This window comes from Meleagris gallopavo, chromosome 23 (genome assembly GCF_905368555.1).
Source record: "Meleagris gallopavo chromosome 23, MGAL_WU_HG_1.1, whole genome shotgun sequence".
NCBI classification, from domain to species: domain Eukaryota; kingdom Metazoa; phylum Chordata; class Aves; order Galliformes; family Phasianidae; genus Meleagris; species Meleagris gallopavo.
The window spans coordinates 2962032-2975232 of NC_139426.1; the positions used below are offsets into that span (position 1 = coordinate 2962032).

The window sequence follows — 13201 nt, forward strand, 5'->3', positions numbered from 1 at the left end:
CAGCACTCCATTAAGCAGGGATGGATCTGTCTCTCCAGGCACACAGGTACGACCTTCACACACTGCTGCTGCCTGCAGAATAGCCCACATCGTGCTCACGTGGGGACGTGTCAGTGTGTCAAACTGGCACAGGCCATGGGTCCTCCAGCTCCTCTGATGGGAGCAGAACGGAGGCAGAACCCAGCACCGCATTTGATGGAGCTGGGAGTCACCTCTGATACTCTCTCCTCCCATCTCTGATGCCTACATCAGCCACGATGCTGAGAGCAATGTCCTTCTGAAGCGGTTAAACAGTGTTTTCTAGAGTAAAAACTGCATTGGCTTATACATGCTGCACCAGCACCAGTTGTGCAAATATTTTCCTACTGGTTTTTAATCTGTAACTGAACAGGAAGTTTACACAAAGCATCAGAAGCTACTTGTAGCACAAAGAGAAGTCCTCGGTGCTTCTTGCCCCTCGCAGTACTACCCCAAAATACTACCTTTGGTGTTGTACTGCTTCAAGCTTTTTGTGCAAAGCATCACTTTTGCAAACAAGATACATATTCCCATGCCAGTAAGGACACACATACATCTGGGCCACCTCAATCTCACGTTCCTCCAAAAAGGGGCTACAGAAAACACATATCAAAAACAGCACTGGGCTGTTTTTGATGGACAGAGATGGCCATGCTTCGTGCAGTGCACCCCAAGGTACCACTGGCCTTCTTGGCCAGCAGGGCTCCCTGTTGGTTCACGGTCAACCGTTGGTCAACTGTTGGTCAACCAAGACACCATTGGCCTTCTTGACCACTAGGGCTCACTGAGGGCTCATGGTCAACTGTTGGTCAACTGTTGGTCAACCACTGGTCAACTGTTGGTCAACCAGGATTCCAATGGCCCTCTTGGCCAAGAAGGCTCACTGAAGGCTCGTGGTCAACTGTTGGTCAACCAAGGCCAATCAATTCTCTCTTTCAAAAGAGACTGTTTTCCCCCCAAGAGAACTTTTCCCAGAACAAAAGAATAGAAGGAAGGATATTTGGGAAGGGGAGAAAGAGACAGAAGGAAGAAAAACCCCACAGGACCGACAATCAGAAACGTTCATTTACATCTGACAGCATCCATATGCCAGTAACATACCATAAACGCTCAGCCTACCATACAAAGAGGGTGCCCCAAAATGGTACCTGCAAGAGGTCTCTCGGAAGGAGATGTTTAAATCCCAGTGGGTGTGTATCCTGTCAACAAACAAATAAACAGAGATCAATGGCACATGCTGAACACGGCATCCTTTGCCATCACGACCCACCCTCTCCCCAGCTCTGCCCCTTTGCTGCAGGCACAGTCAACCCCACTTATCCTGTGGGTCCCACTGTGCTGGCAGTGAGACTTACAGCAGGGGGAAGGAGCCCCACTGCTGCAGCATGCCTCCCAATACGCCCAAGGGCTGCAAGGTGTTGTCCCAACTAATGCAGGAAGGGCTAAGCACTGCCATTTTAAGAAGAAAACCCAAATATCTCTGCACTGTACTCCCTCCTCCACGCCCGCCCTGGCTGTAAATAAATTATTAGCAATTTCCCACCTCGGAAATTAATTTCCCATACTCTGTCATTCTGCCTGCTGACAAGCAGGAACAGCAGATTCTAGATGAATAACATCCTCAATCAAGGCAGGGCAGCCACGGGTTGTGCTGGCTCTTTTTTTCCCCCCCCTTTTCTCCTCTTTCCAACCTGGCAGCATCCACGCCGGCCCCGGGGGCTCAGGCAGATGCCTGACCTGTGCTCTGCTGTCTTGGCATGCTACTGGGAGCATTGCTCCCCTGCCACCCCCAGCAGGGCCCTGACCCCCGCTGTCCCTCCCCATCAGGGTGATTGATGAGCAGCCCCATAGGAAAAGCAGCAGCGTGAGCCGAGGGCAGCAGAACGAGCCTCATGCAAGCCTGCCTGATTTGAATGTGCTCTGAATTGGGCCAGCAAGCACTTCAGCATGAGCAGTGAAGTCAATGGGACTGAACCACTGCTCAGAAATCAGCTGAGAACAGTGCTTGGCACGGAAATAATTGCAGATCCAAGGCTGTGAGTCTCCTCAACGCGAGCCTGCCTTTGTGCTCACCCCATGGAGCAGCTCAGAAAGGAGTCCTGCTGGTCTCTGAGCCGTTCTTACAGGGGTGAGTACTTCTTTTAGGGTACTGTTAGATTTTATTAGACATTAAGTTCCACCGATAAAGCTGCGCTCAGAACTGTATTTATTAGTTCCACATGTACCTACAGGCTTCCCTATTTTTCAGATACAGTGCTTCAGAAAACCCAGCCTGGCTTTCTGTCTCCCCAGCTTTTCATCTGCAAACGGAAACAGAACCCAAAGCTCAAAGCAAATTCAAGCTTCTCGTGGTTCTTACGGCCCAGGAGCACCAACCCTGCCCACATAACAGTGCTGTTAGTAGGGCTGATTTTGCTCTGCTCCCTGGATGACAATGCACAAAAACTCCCTGGAAATGGAGCCAAGGGATCGTGCCCCTCCTTTTCTGTCTATTAAACATTGCTTGGGGCCCTCCAAAATGACTAAACAAATAAATGAAGGAACAACCATCCTCCATGAGCCTGAGCACCAGCCAACTTCAGAGTGTAGGGACATTGCTTGGGAGTGCTGTAAGCAAGGGAGGGAAAGCCTCAGATCCACACCGGGGCAGCTATCAGCCGAGATGGATAATTAAACACCCATATTTAGACAAATGAATAGGTGAGAATGAAATTAAATCCTAATTATCTTTTTTTTTGAGGGGGGAGGGGGTGGAGGAGAGGGATAGGGAGCTGAACCAAGCACTCCTTCCATGTCTCTACGCCGTTATCACCAATTAGATTTCTGAGCCTAATGCACATTTTGCTTTAACGGGTTATTCATCCAATTGAAATCAAATTACTAATAATTTGCAAGCTATCAGCTGCAGGAGCCCATCCTTGGGTTGTATGGAGAACGGTGAGCGGGAGACAGTTCCTTATAAATTAATAACAGAAAAGAGAAGGGAAAAAATGAATACCAGCCCCACAGCACGGCTAGCACCGTCTTCTACCTCCTCACCCACCCAGGATCTCTGACACGGGGTGATCTGTTGCAAAGCTCAGTGCAGCAGCCCAGGGCCCCACGCGGAGCTGCACATGGGCTCCCCAGCTGCGTGTGGGTCAGCATCTGAGCGAGGAGGTGTCAGGGCTGGGTCTGTGCAGAGGGTGAAGTCACTCATACATGTATATGCAAAACAACCCCAAAGGGATGATGTAACAGGAAGGGCTGAGGCTACTCGAGGCAATCCTGGGAGCCCGCGCCGGACTGAGAATCCAGCCCAGGAAAGAAAGCGACAGAGCTGGCAAAATAAGGGAGCGCAGCTGGGATAGTTTTTAATTTTTAACTTGTTGGGTTTTTTTTTTTTTTTCTTTTTTTCTTTTTTTTTTTCTCCTTCCCCATCGTTCCCTTGGACCCCAGAGGACCCTGCAAGCTTTTTTGGCAGTGGTGAGGCCAAAGGAGTGAGCCGTCCTGCTGCTGAGCCCCTGCCCGAGGCCAGCCTGCTCCCGTGGCCACGTGGCGAGCACCGTGCAGCCACATCCACCTCTCCCCTGCAGCTGTCCCTTCCTCCTCCCCTTTGCTCCAGGGCCAGCTCTCTGCTGGATGGAGTCTATCTGCATCATTCTGTTTTAGAGCACAACCTGGGGCTCTCTGCATGGAAGAGCAACCTCAAGTTTCCAGCAAGACTGAGACCTGGATTTGGGATGTCTTGGCTACGCTCTCCCATGGAAGTGATGCTGTGTTGTGGGCACGGTGGGGATGGGTTGAGGTTGGACTTGATGATCTTAGAGGCCTTTTCCATCCTTAATGGCCCAAGCTGCAGGGAACTACAGGCACAACCAGGAGCACTCGTGGCTCAGGATTTTGTTTGCTCCCCATCTCACACTTCAGCTCCCCTCCAATCTCCCACCTCCTCGGGCAAAAAGGGACTTTTTCCCATTTCTTACTTTTTGTCCCACGACACCCCTGAGAATAAGGAGCCATTTTCCTTCTCTCCCTCCACAAATACATGGCCTCATTAGGACCATGACACAATTACTGGTGCTCTGGACCAAGCCCAGTCTTCGCTTCCCAGACAGATCTTTAATTGAATATGGTGGCTGTTATTAAGTGGTGCATGGTTCAGAGAGAAAGAAGGGAGGAGGAGGAAAGGGAAAGGAAAAGCAAATGACGAGCTGCGGAGGAAGGAAGAAGGGGCTGCCTCTGACTTGCCAATTAACAGAAAAAAGCCAGTGGAAGCTGTGAAAGAAACGTGTCCCAACACAGCATCTCAGGAGGAGGTCAAGTGAGAGGACAGCAGAAGCAGTCCTGCATTTCTCCCATGCCAACCAGAAGGCGTTGGGACCTCACAGCCCTGAAGCACAAAGAGAAGCACAATGGCCACTCAATAACTCTCAGAGCCAGACAGAAAACCTCACCAAGCACTGGGGCAGCCACAGCCAGAATGGCAACGCAGTGCTGCGTGCCGCAAGGCTGTAAGAGAGCAACATTTCTGGAAGCAGCGCTCTGATCGAAAGAAAAAGGCTATTCCTCCGCAGCACTGCCCCAATAATCCTCAGAGCTTCTTCCCGAGTGCTTACAGTCTGGGTATCAAGCTATGGTATCAGGCTCAGCAGATGCCTCTGGTTATATGAGACAAGATTTTAAGCCCTCTGTTTTCCAGACAGGCGGCATAACACCATGGCTACTTAACACACCCTGCAAAGCAGGCTAAGGAGGACTCAGAGGGTCTCACTACAAGATGAGAAACACTCACCTTTAAGCCTGGGTCACCTGGATTTCTAAGCAGATGAGCCAAGCTCTTTACAGTGCAAGATTCGGCTCCCTCGGCTTTATCACACATGTGCAAAGCAGCAAAGTGACACAGTTTTGCAAGGACTTGCTGGGAAATAAGCTGGCGTGCAGCGAAATGCATCAACTACAGGCACAGATAGCAGCTCTCTGCTCCTTCCTAGGATGGGGCCCTGAGCACAGGATGGAGCTGTGGGTGTCCCCATTCACTGTAGGGCAGTGGGACCAGATGGCCTTTAGTGGTTCCATTCCAACTCAACTCATTCTGTGATTCTATGATGACAGAACACCCCAAGACAGCTTCCTCAGTGCTTGTACCTCCTCTGAAGGCCACTGCCATAGGCAAAAGCCTAAGGGTCCACATGAGGGAGGCTAGAACGAGGGATGAAGCAACAAACTAAGCTCCTGGCCCCTCTTCTCACCCCTTGGAACAGCACACAGCATCCCCCATACCACAGAGAGAGTCAACAGAAAGAAAACAGAGAAAAGGGGAAAAAAAAAAAAAGGCAATGATGTCCAAAGCAATGACGGAACTGTTGTAAGAGCAAATGCACACAGGGGTGCATGGGGGCCATTGGGGTATGGGGCAACAACACAGCTCTGCTCGGGCCCCAACCCAGTCCTCCTGCTATCGCAGTTTAACCTAGTTCTCCCTCTCGGTGGGAGGCAATAAAGCCACAGCCCAATCCATAGCAGCCAGGGAGCACACAACAGGTGAATTAGGGGCAGCAGCAGATGGGGGGCTGGCTGTGCAGGCCCAGCTGGCGTGTCTGCACGCTGTCTGCACCACTGCTCCTTGCTGGGGCCAGCACGAGACCTCCCAGGCAATGCACTGAGAGCCACTGAATGAGAAAACCCAGCTCCTTCATCTGGCAAAATTAAAAGCATAATGAAAAGTGCGGTGCTGCCCCAAACCTGAGGAGGAGGGCTCCCTCTGCTCCTTCTCCCCCCATGCACGCGCACAGGGCAGACACATCCCCAAACACCTCTTATTTCCCAGTGAGAACACCCAGCATTGCTGTCATTGATCACCCAGACTTTAATTACAGGTGGGCTTTATGAGCAGTGCTGGCTGTTTGGACTCCCTGCTTCCAAGCTGAATGTACAGGCATCTGCTGGAAGCCAAGGGGGGAAACAGCTCATCTCCTCGGGAGTGAGAAGCACATAAAACATAAGAAAAGCAATTACATGCCTTCGGTTTCCACTCCTCTGTTTTTATAGGGCTTGTCTTAGGATCTGAGTGATTTTATGCATCAGAGAAAGATGACAATCAAGATGAGTTGCAATGATATGCATGGGAGGCTGAGACACTGCGCCTTTAGCTATTTATCTCCCTGCAGCTACAGGTCTTCTAAACATCGTATTTCTTCAGAGGGATGAGGGAACCCCAGATTCTGCAGCTGAATATTATTGGCACTAAGACTTTACATGAAAGCCCAAGTGACAGTCACCAGAATGTAACTCAGAGCAATCCCTTCTCCTCCTCCTGTAAGGGGAATGTATGGGGTACTGAGCAAGATGCAGCCCCAAAATCTCAGTGTTGAGGTGTCTGACTGCCTGCTGCAACTCCGTTGCACCCCATTTTGTGCTACAGAGGCACTCCTGGGACCAGGAGATGCTCTCTGACACTCGTGATCAAGAACATGTAACACTCATCATTGCTGCTACCTCCAGCCAAAGCTTTGCTCACCAACAGTAAACCACCCTGTTTCTATTGCATCAGAATTTCTGGGCAAATGAGAGCAAAAGACAGCACTTATGACCCATTCGCTGCTATGCATTTTCCATATGGCTCCTTGATCATGCAATTAATTGGCTCCCCGGGCACAAAGACACAGAACTCTGGACAGAGGATGCAACAAAGAACAGTCTGCAAATGCAGATGCCTTCAGTGCAAACACAAGGCCCACGATGCACGGCCCCCTAGAGCCCTAAAGAGGAGGGAACAACCACAAGAAAGGATCCCATTGCTCCTTCTCAACTCCAATGGGACACAACATTTGAATTTCAAGGCCTGGAGGTGACTCCATTGGAAGCCCACACAGCTGCTCTCCCACTGCCCACATTTCCGTGCCTTTGCTCTTGCAATGCCAGCAAGATGCAGGAAAGTACCTTCTTTTCATGATATTGATATGGAGATCCTCTTCCTGCTTTACTTCGGGGTGCTGACCATTGCCCTTGTCACTCTCTTCGCTGTCGTCACTATGCGAGAAAATGGAGGTCAGCTCTTTCTTGGGGATCCTGGTTGGGGGCAAGGGGATCGTCCTCTTCTCTGCCAGGCGACCCCGGTTCTGGCACAGGGCAGAAACAGTTGGAACAGGAAACAGTGGGAGAGAAAAAGAAGAAAAGAAGGATTTGGTTAGGCAAGGATTTGGTTAGGCAACCCATCGCCAAGAAGCTCCTCTCCAATGGTCGCCCTGGAAGGCATTGAGTTAGATTCCAGATTCCAAACAGGTACAAAGGGTGCTGCCTATTTGCAAAAGTCTTTCCAGCAGAGACACATCCACACCCTGCTCTTCCAGCTCTAGCATTCAACCATGCAGTTCCAGCCTCTCCCCACCTCTTCGCCCCTACGCTGGGTCTCAGCCACGCCAATAGGAAAGGAAGGTAGATGGGAGCACAGTAAGGCTCCAGCCTCTCCTTCTGGACTATTTCCTACCAAATGTTGCCAACTATCACAGCACAACAGGTGAAAAGGGCCATGGCACAGCAAAGACATGACCCCAATAATCCCTAATGCTTGCATTTGCAAGCCAGGTTTGTCTCCCGTACAGCACACAGTTGGCGAGCACAGACCTTAGGGAAGCAGCATGTTTTTAGCAAGGATTGGAACAAAATGAAGAAAGATGTGTGAAAAGGGTCAAACAAATGCAACAGTGACCTCCCAACCCAACCTGGTGAGATGGAAACATGCTGAGAGAGCCAGGCAGGCTCCGCAGGGGAGAGCAGAGCAAGGCTCAGCCATATGTTTTGCATTAAGCAAGTGAGGAACTTTCCATGAAGACAAAATGCAAGCTTCTTGTTTACCTCCGTCAATAAATTTCCACTTGCAGTCATTAAGGGGGAGCCCTAATTGCGGTGATAATTAGCTAAATCCATCTGGAAGGCATCACCCCAAGGAGGCACATGAGCCGTCCCGTCCTGGTGCACTTCCAAGCTGAGCACACAGCTGCATGCAAGCTGCAGGAACCCAGCAAGAGGGGAGCTGAGCTGGCTTAGGAATGGGAAAACTCACACATAGGAGGAAAAAGGCAATGCTAAGAGGAGAGGGCACTGCTGCCACCAGACCTCAGCCCAGGATGGAGTGTGATGCATTTTTCTGAAGTTGCAATTTATCCTAACAATTACAGAGGAGGGGGAGGGAGGGCGTGCAAATCCCGGCATCAAAGTAATTGCCATCAGCTCTCTGCTGTGACTTCACAGGCTGAAGAGAATAGCACTGATCGGATACTACAAATCCTTTTATGGCCATAATGGTGCCTCCGAGCAGTTACCAGCCCTCAGTGACTACCCAGGGACTCATCAACCCTAATGAGAGCACGAGTGCAGCAAGAGGGGAGGTGTGAAAGCAGGACATGCAGCCCCCCAAGCAGCAGCACCCTCCTCCAGATGTGCTCATCCTTTTTGAAATCCCTCCCCTTAAATGCAGCAAACATACACACCCCAGTGTAGAAACACACACATATATCCACATATCACATAGGCATTCCTACATTCAAGATACAAACACACACACCTGTGGAGGTATCACCCCACACCCAAATGCTCCCCTCGAGCACAAACACACAAGCAGATGGATAACACAGCAGCCCCATGTCCTTGCCATGTGCACCCCATGTGCACCCCAGCTCTCCAAATGCATTTCTCAAAGCTGCATTTATTCTTGCCATGAGGTTGGGGGGTATTTAATTTCCCTTCCTACGTTCCCAGAAAATTACAATAGGTGGAAGCAGCCCATTTTGCCTCTTAGGTTCACCTCCAGTGAATCAGCTGTGCTTTGGAGGCACCCAGCAGCAGGTCTGCATGCCTGCATCGTGCTGCTGGAGCATCCTTGTCTGCCACTTCATCTCAAAAGCACAAGGATGTAAAATCAGTAAAGACACGAAGGAAAACAGGACCTTATGACAGCACTCACCATGAGGTGTAATTTGTCCTGTGAGCGCTGCGTGGCTCAGCCTGCCCTGCATCTCATCACCCTGGCCCTTTTTAATGACCCCCCCATAAACTATGAGTTATTCATACAGCTTTGAGAGCTTGCTGGGGGCTTCCCAAGCTGTTAGAACTGCCAGAATTCCCATTCCCAGCTTGCCTGGGCACTGCCAGCCCACCACCAAGATCCTTCTGGGAGCAGAGCAAGGAGATGAGCAGGCACCATCCCCATTGGGATGCTCCATCAGCATCCCAACCCCAATGCATGGGAATGCAAATGCCTCCAGAGCGTGCACACAGATGCAAGGCTGTTTGCCAGGACAGCTCACGTGGCTATGATTCAACCCTCTGCAACCGTCATTTCTATTGGATTAAAAATAACCAAAACAACAACAAACCACCAAAACAACACAACTGCAGAAACAACAGCATGTGCAATCCTTTGGTATACGTTGGTCTGGGAGACACAGGGAGCAGGAGGAGCTGCTGGGGAAGGTAGGAGGGAGGTTGGTGTGCTGCCAATGCTGGGAGCTGAGGAATGCTAAATCTATTCCATATGCGAAGGAAATCCTCAAGCCCAGACAGCATTTTCTCTCTCTTTTTTTTTTTTTAATTGATAATAAAGATATGGAAAAGGAAAGGGGGAGGCTCTGAGAGCCTGGAGTCTTTTTCAAATAGCAACCCAGCCAAATGGCTTTGATTAGGGAAATTACACACCCACGGAGCCCACACACCCCTCGTTGGAGAAATGGCATCGATCACATTTAGCTGTGGCTGAGATGAGCAAAAACACCCAGGAAAGGGGCAGGTACCTGCCCAGCTAAGCCCCTCCCCTGGGCCTTCATTAGGAACCTGTAGCCATCATCCTAAAGGCTACATCCCACATGTTGATGGCATCCTACAGGCATCCCATGGGCTGACAGCACCCATTGGGCCGATGGCTTCCCATGGGTTGGTGGCATCCTACAGGCATATGGCACCCAATGGGCTGATGGCTTCCCATGGGCTGATGACATCCCATGAGTTGATGGCATCCCATGAGCCGATGGCATCCCATGAGTTGATGACATCCTACAGGTGCACGGCACCCAACTGGCTAATGACTTCCCATGGGTTGATGGCACCCCGTGGGCTGATGGATTCCCATGGGTTGATGGCATCCTACAGGCACGTGGCATCCAATGGGCTGACGGAACCCCACCTTTGCTGTTCCCCATCTCACAACCCATACACATGAAGAGGACCAAAATCCAGGCCAGCCTTGGTTTTCAATCTCCTGAAGAAGACATTACAAAACTTTGATTCTACTTCCTCTCCTTTTCGCTCAGCCACCATTTGCAGTGCAATACTTACACTGCTCGGCAGCCAAAAAGACAAGCAACCACCAGGCCATCATTCCCCAACAGTTAATCCCACCATACAACTTTGCAGAAGAGAGATCTGCTGTTCAGACAGACACGTATCAATCTGGGCAGAGTACTCCTTTTTACGTGGTGGTTTTTAATAGGTGGAAGTACACTCCTGCTTTCTCCCTGGGGTATTTTCTTCACATGCAAGCCTGGTGGTACCCTCTGTTAGTCCATGTAGGTCATGGTGGCCCCTGCATTGATTGCAGGACAGCTGACCCAGCTCTGATGTCTGGGAGGCAGAGCAATGCTGGGCAATCACTGCATGGTGTTGGTCCATCCAACCACCTGAGTTCTGCAATGCACAGCTCTGCTTCCTCTCCCAGGAAGACCCTCTCCCATTGCTTGTCTCAAACAAGGCAGGATCTCCACAACCCCAGTCAGAGGATCAGTCAGAACAATCCATTTCCATTCAGCAATTTGAAGTACTTGCTGAGATTGTGCTCTGATTGTCCTCTACAGCCTTGAGCCAAAGAAGTGCCATTACCCCCTTACCTGATGGGATCCCATTACCAGCCAGCACTCAGCACCAGGTTCAGCCCTATCAATCCCAGTCCTCCCCACCTGCGTGGGCTGTGTTCTGAGATGGCAGAGCATGAGGAATCCTTCTCCTGAGAGCAACAGGAGGTTCCCAAAACGCCCATTGCAACACCTTCCTGGAGACGGACAGCGAACCAGAGGGATGCACACTGGAGATCCAGCGAGGGGTGAAACACATCTCCTCCAACAAACAGCATCTAAATGATGAAAACTCTGAATTCCCAAAGAATTCCTCAGGGCACCAAGATGCATCAGGCACAAATACCCAAGTGAGAAGGCAAACATCCACTTCTCTACCAGCATAACAGCCCACTGCAGTACAAACATCTCCCTGCCCTCCTGGGCTGGAGGTACCACCAGCAGCCATCCCACTGCTCCAAGCTACCACTTCCAGACACATGCTGGGAGTCTCTTTGCTTAAATCCTTTCACCATTCAGGGCTGCCAGCACCCTGCTCTACACAAAGCCATCAATTCCAGTCCAGGCACTCCACGACCGTTTTCAGAGTATCCTACAGAATAATGTTTTAGAGTTTTATTCTGTTCTTATTGAGAGTGGGAAAGGATGTCAGAGAAGACTGCTCTCAACCACCGTGATCCCAAGCAACTCAATGACATCATGCTCAGCATCCTGCTACAAGGGGCCACCAGAATGCCTTCTGTCCCTTGTATTGCTTACACTCTAAGCGTTGGGGACACAGAAGGATGTCTTGGTGACACACACAACAGGGCTGTAGGTACTATTATGGCTGCAGAAAACATGTGCTTTAAACCAAAAGAAAGTTACGGAGAAGGGAAGCTTTTCCCATCGATATTAACAACATTATTTCCCGAAGCCCTAAAGAAGCAGATGAACAAGATCTGTGAGCAGAAGGGAGCGTTTCCCATTTATTACCTCTGAGTGAGTTATAAAGCCTCAAGGATAATTTGTTAATAGACTCAGAGCTATGCTCTTCTGGAAAAGCCAACTGGAACTCACAGCCTTTGAATGGAAATAGTCCAGGATCGAGAATCTATCAGCCTTTTGGAGTTACCCACCGTCAAATCCTCTTTGGAAGAGGGCTGAGGAGTGCTGTGCTCTTTGTTTTCTGTGCCTGTCCCACATCAAATAACTCTGTCCATTTCAGTCTGAGGTTGCAAAGAAGGAAGCGGAGATTTGAAGCCGGGTCCTCAGGCAATGTAAGTCAGTATTAAGGGAGCAGCAGCCAACTGACACCAACTGAGGACGTGGTACACCAGTGCTGTCTCCTAAATAAAAGCAAACTCGTGCATTTTCCCCTTTGGTTCTTTCCTTCCTCACTCTTCCACTCTGGTGAAGACGGGGAGCAAAAGGGCACGGATGCATTCAGACACTCCTGGCACCTCTGTGCTCTGTTGCTGGGCTGGAGAAGGACGAGAGAACAAAACCACGTCCACCATTCCCCCAGGAATTAATGTCTGCTATCAGGTCTGAGAGAACACAGCCTTTCCCAGCAAGGCTGAAACAATCCAGCAAGAGGAACGGAGCCGGGCTTTGTGCTTATATTCTGCTCCGGAGAGACGTGCTGAAAGCAATTCTTGGAGATCCCAGAGGTTTCCAAGTGTGCTCAGCCAGAAGGAGACAGACAGAGGCTTTGCTCAGGAGAGCAAGGACTGGCCCTGCACCTCCCCAGCAGTGGGTGGGCTGGGGTTGGGGATCTGCAAGGTCTGTTCTAACCTTCCCACGTGGAGTGCATGCACTTCACCTTCTGGCTTCCCAGCAGAAGGTGCTCCGTGCTGTTGTTTTGTTTCTGTCTGGTCTCTTTTTTGCTTTCCTTCCCCCTTCCCCCCTCCCCTTGCTGCCCACACCACCTCTGCAGCCACCGCTGCCACCCCCACTTCAGACCCCCCCCACTGCACTGAGGGGACTTCCCAGCAAATCGCATTACTTTATTTGGTCAATTGGCCTACAGATTGATTTTCCTGTACAAATAATGAACATTTATGGTTATTTTCCCCACAGACTGCTTTATTTGCCATGGAACAAAGGGCAGATTTCCTTCAGGTTTCGAGACCCAAGCACACGACCTGCATTTACGGTGACCCCAGGCTGATGGACAGGCTTCTCTCCTATGCTCTGCAGCAGCACAGCCCGGCCCTGCACTGCTGGGATGCCAGCAGGGAGGGGAGGCAGGGCAGCGGGGCTGGCAGCCAGCAGGGCAGGGAGCACAGCCAGCAGAGATAGCTCCAAACACATCCCATTCCCACTAATGAGGATGCGACTTGCGAGACAGAGCCTCAAGCAAGTTCTGCAGGTCGCTC

General features: G+C 50.6%; 1 protein-coding gene across 7 annotated transcripts in view; it reads right to left on the reverse strand.

The window, feature by feature from the left end:
- The window catches only part of SAMD11 (sterile alpha motif domain containing 11), a 75450-nt gene that overhangs the window by 35789 nt on the left and 26460 nt on the right, over positions 1 to 13201 (reverse strand). For 6 of the 7 annotated variants that reach the window (XM_085242313.1, XM_085242310.1, XM_085242312.1 and 3 more), the window contains 2 exons: positions 6940 to 7118; positions 1167 to 1217 (listed from right to left, as the gene is read on the reverse strand). In XM_085242313.1, coding sequence (XP_085098439.1) covers positions 1167 to 1217; positions 6940 to 7118 — 230 coding nt within the window. The remainder of the gene's footprint in view (positions 1 to 1166; positions 1218 to 6939; positions 7119 to 13201) is intronic. The other variant, XM_085242311.1, reaches the window with a different exon arrangement.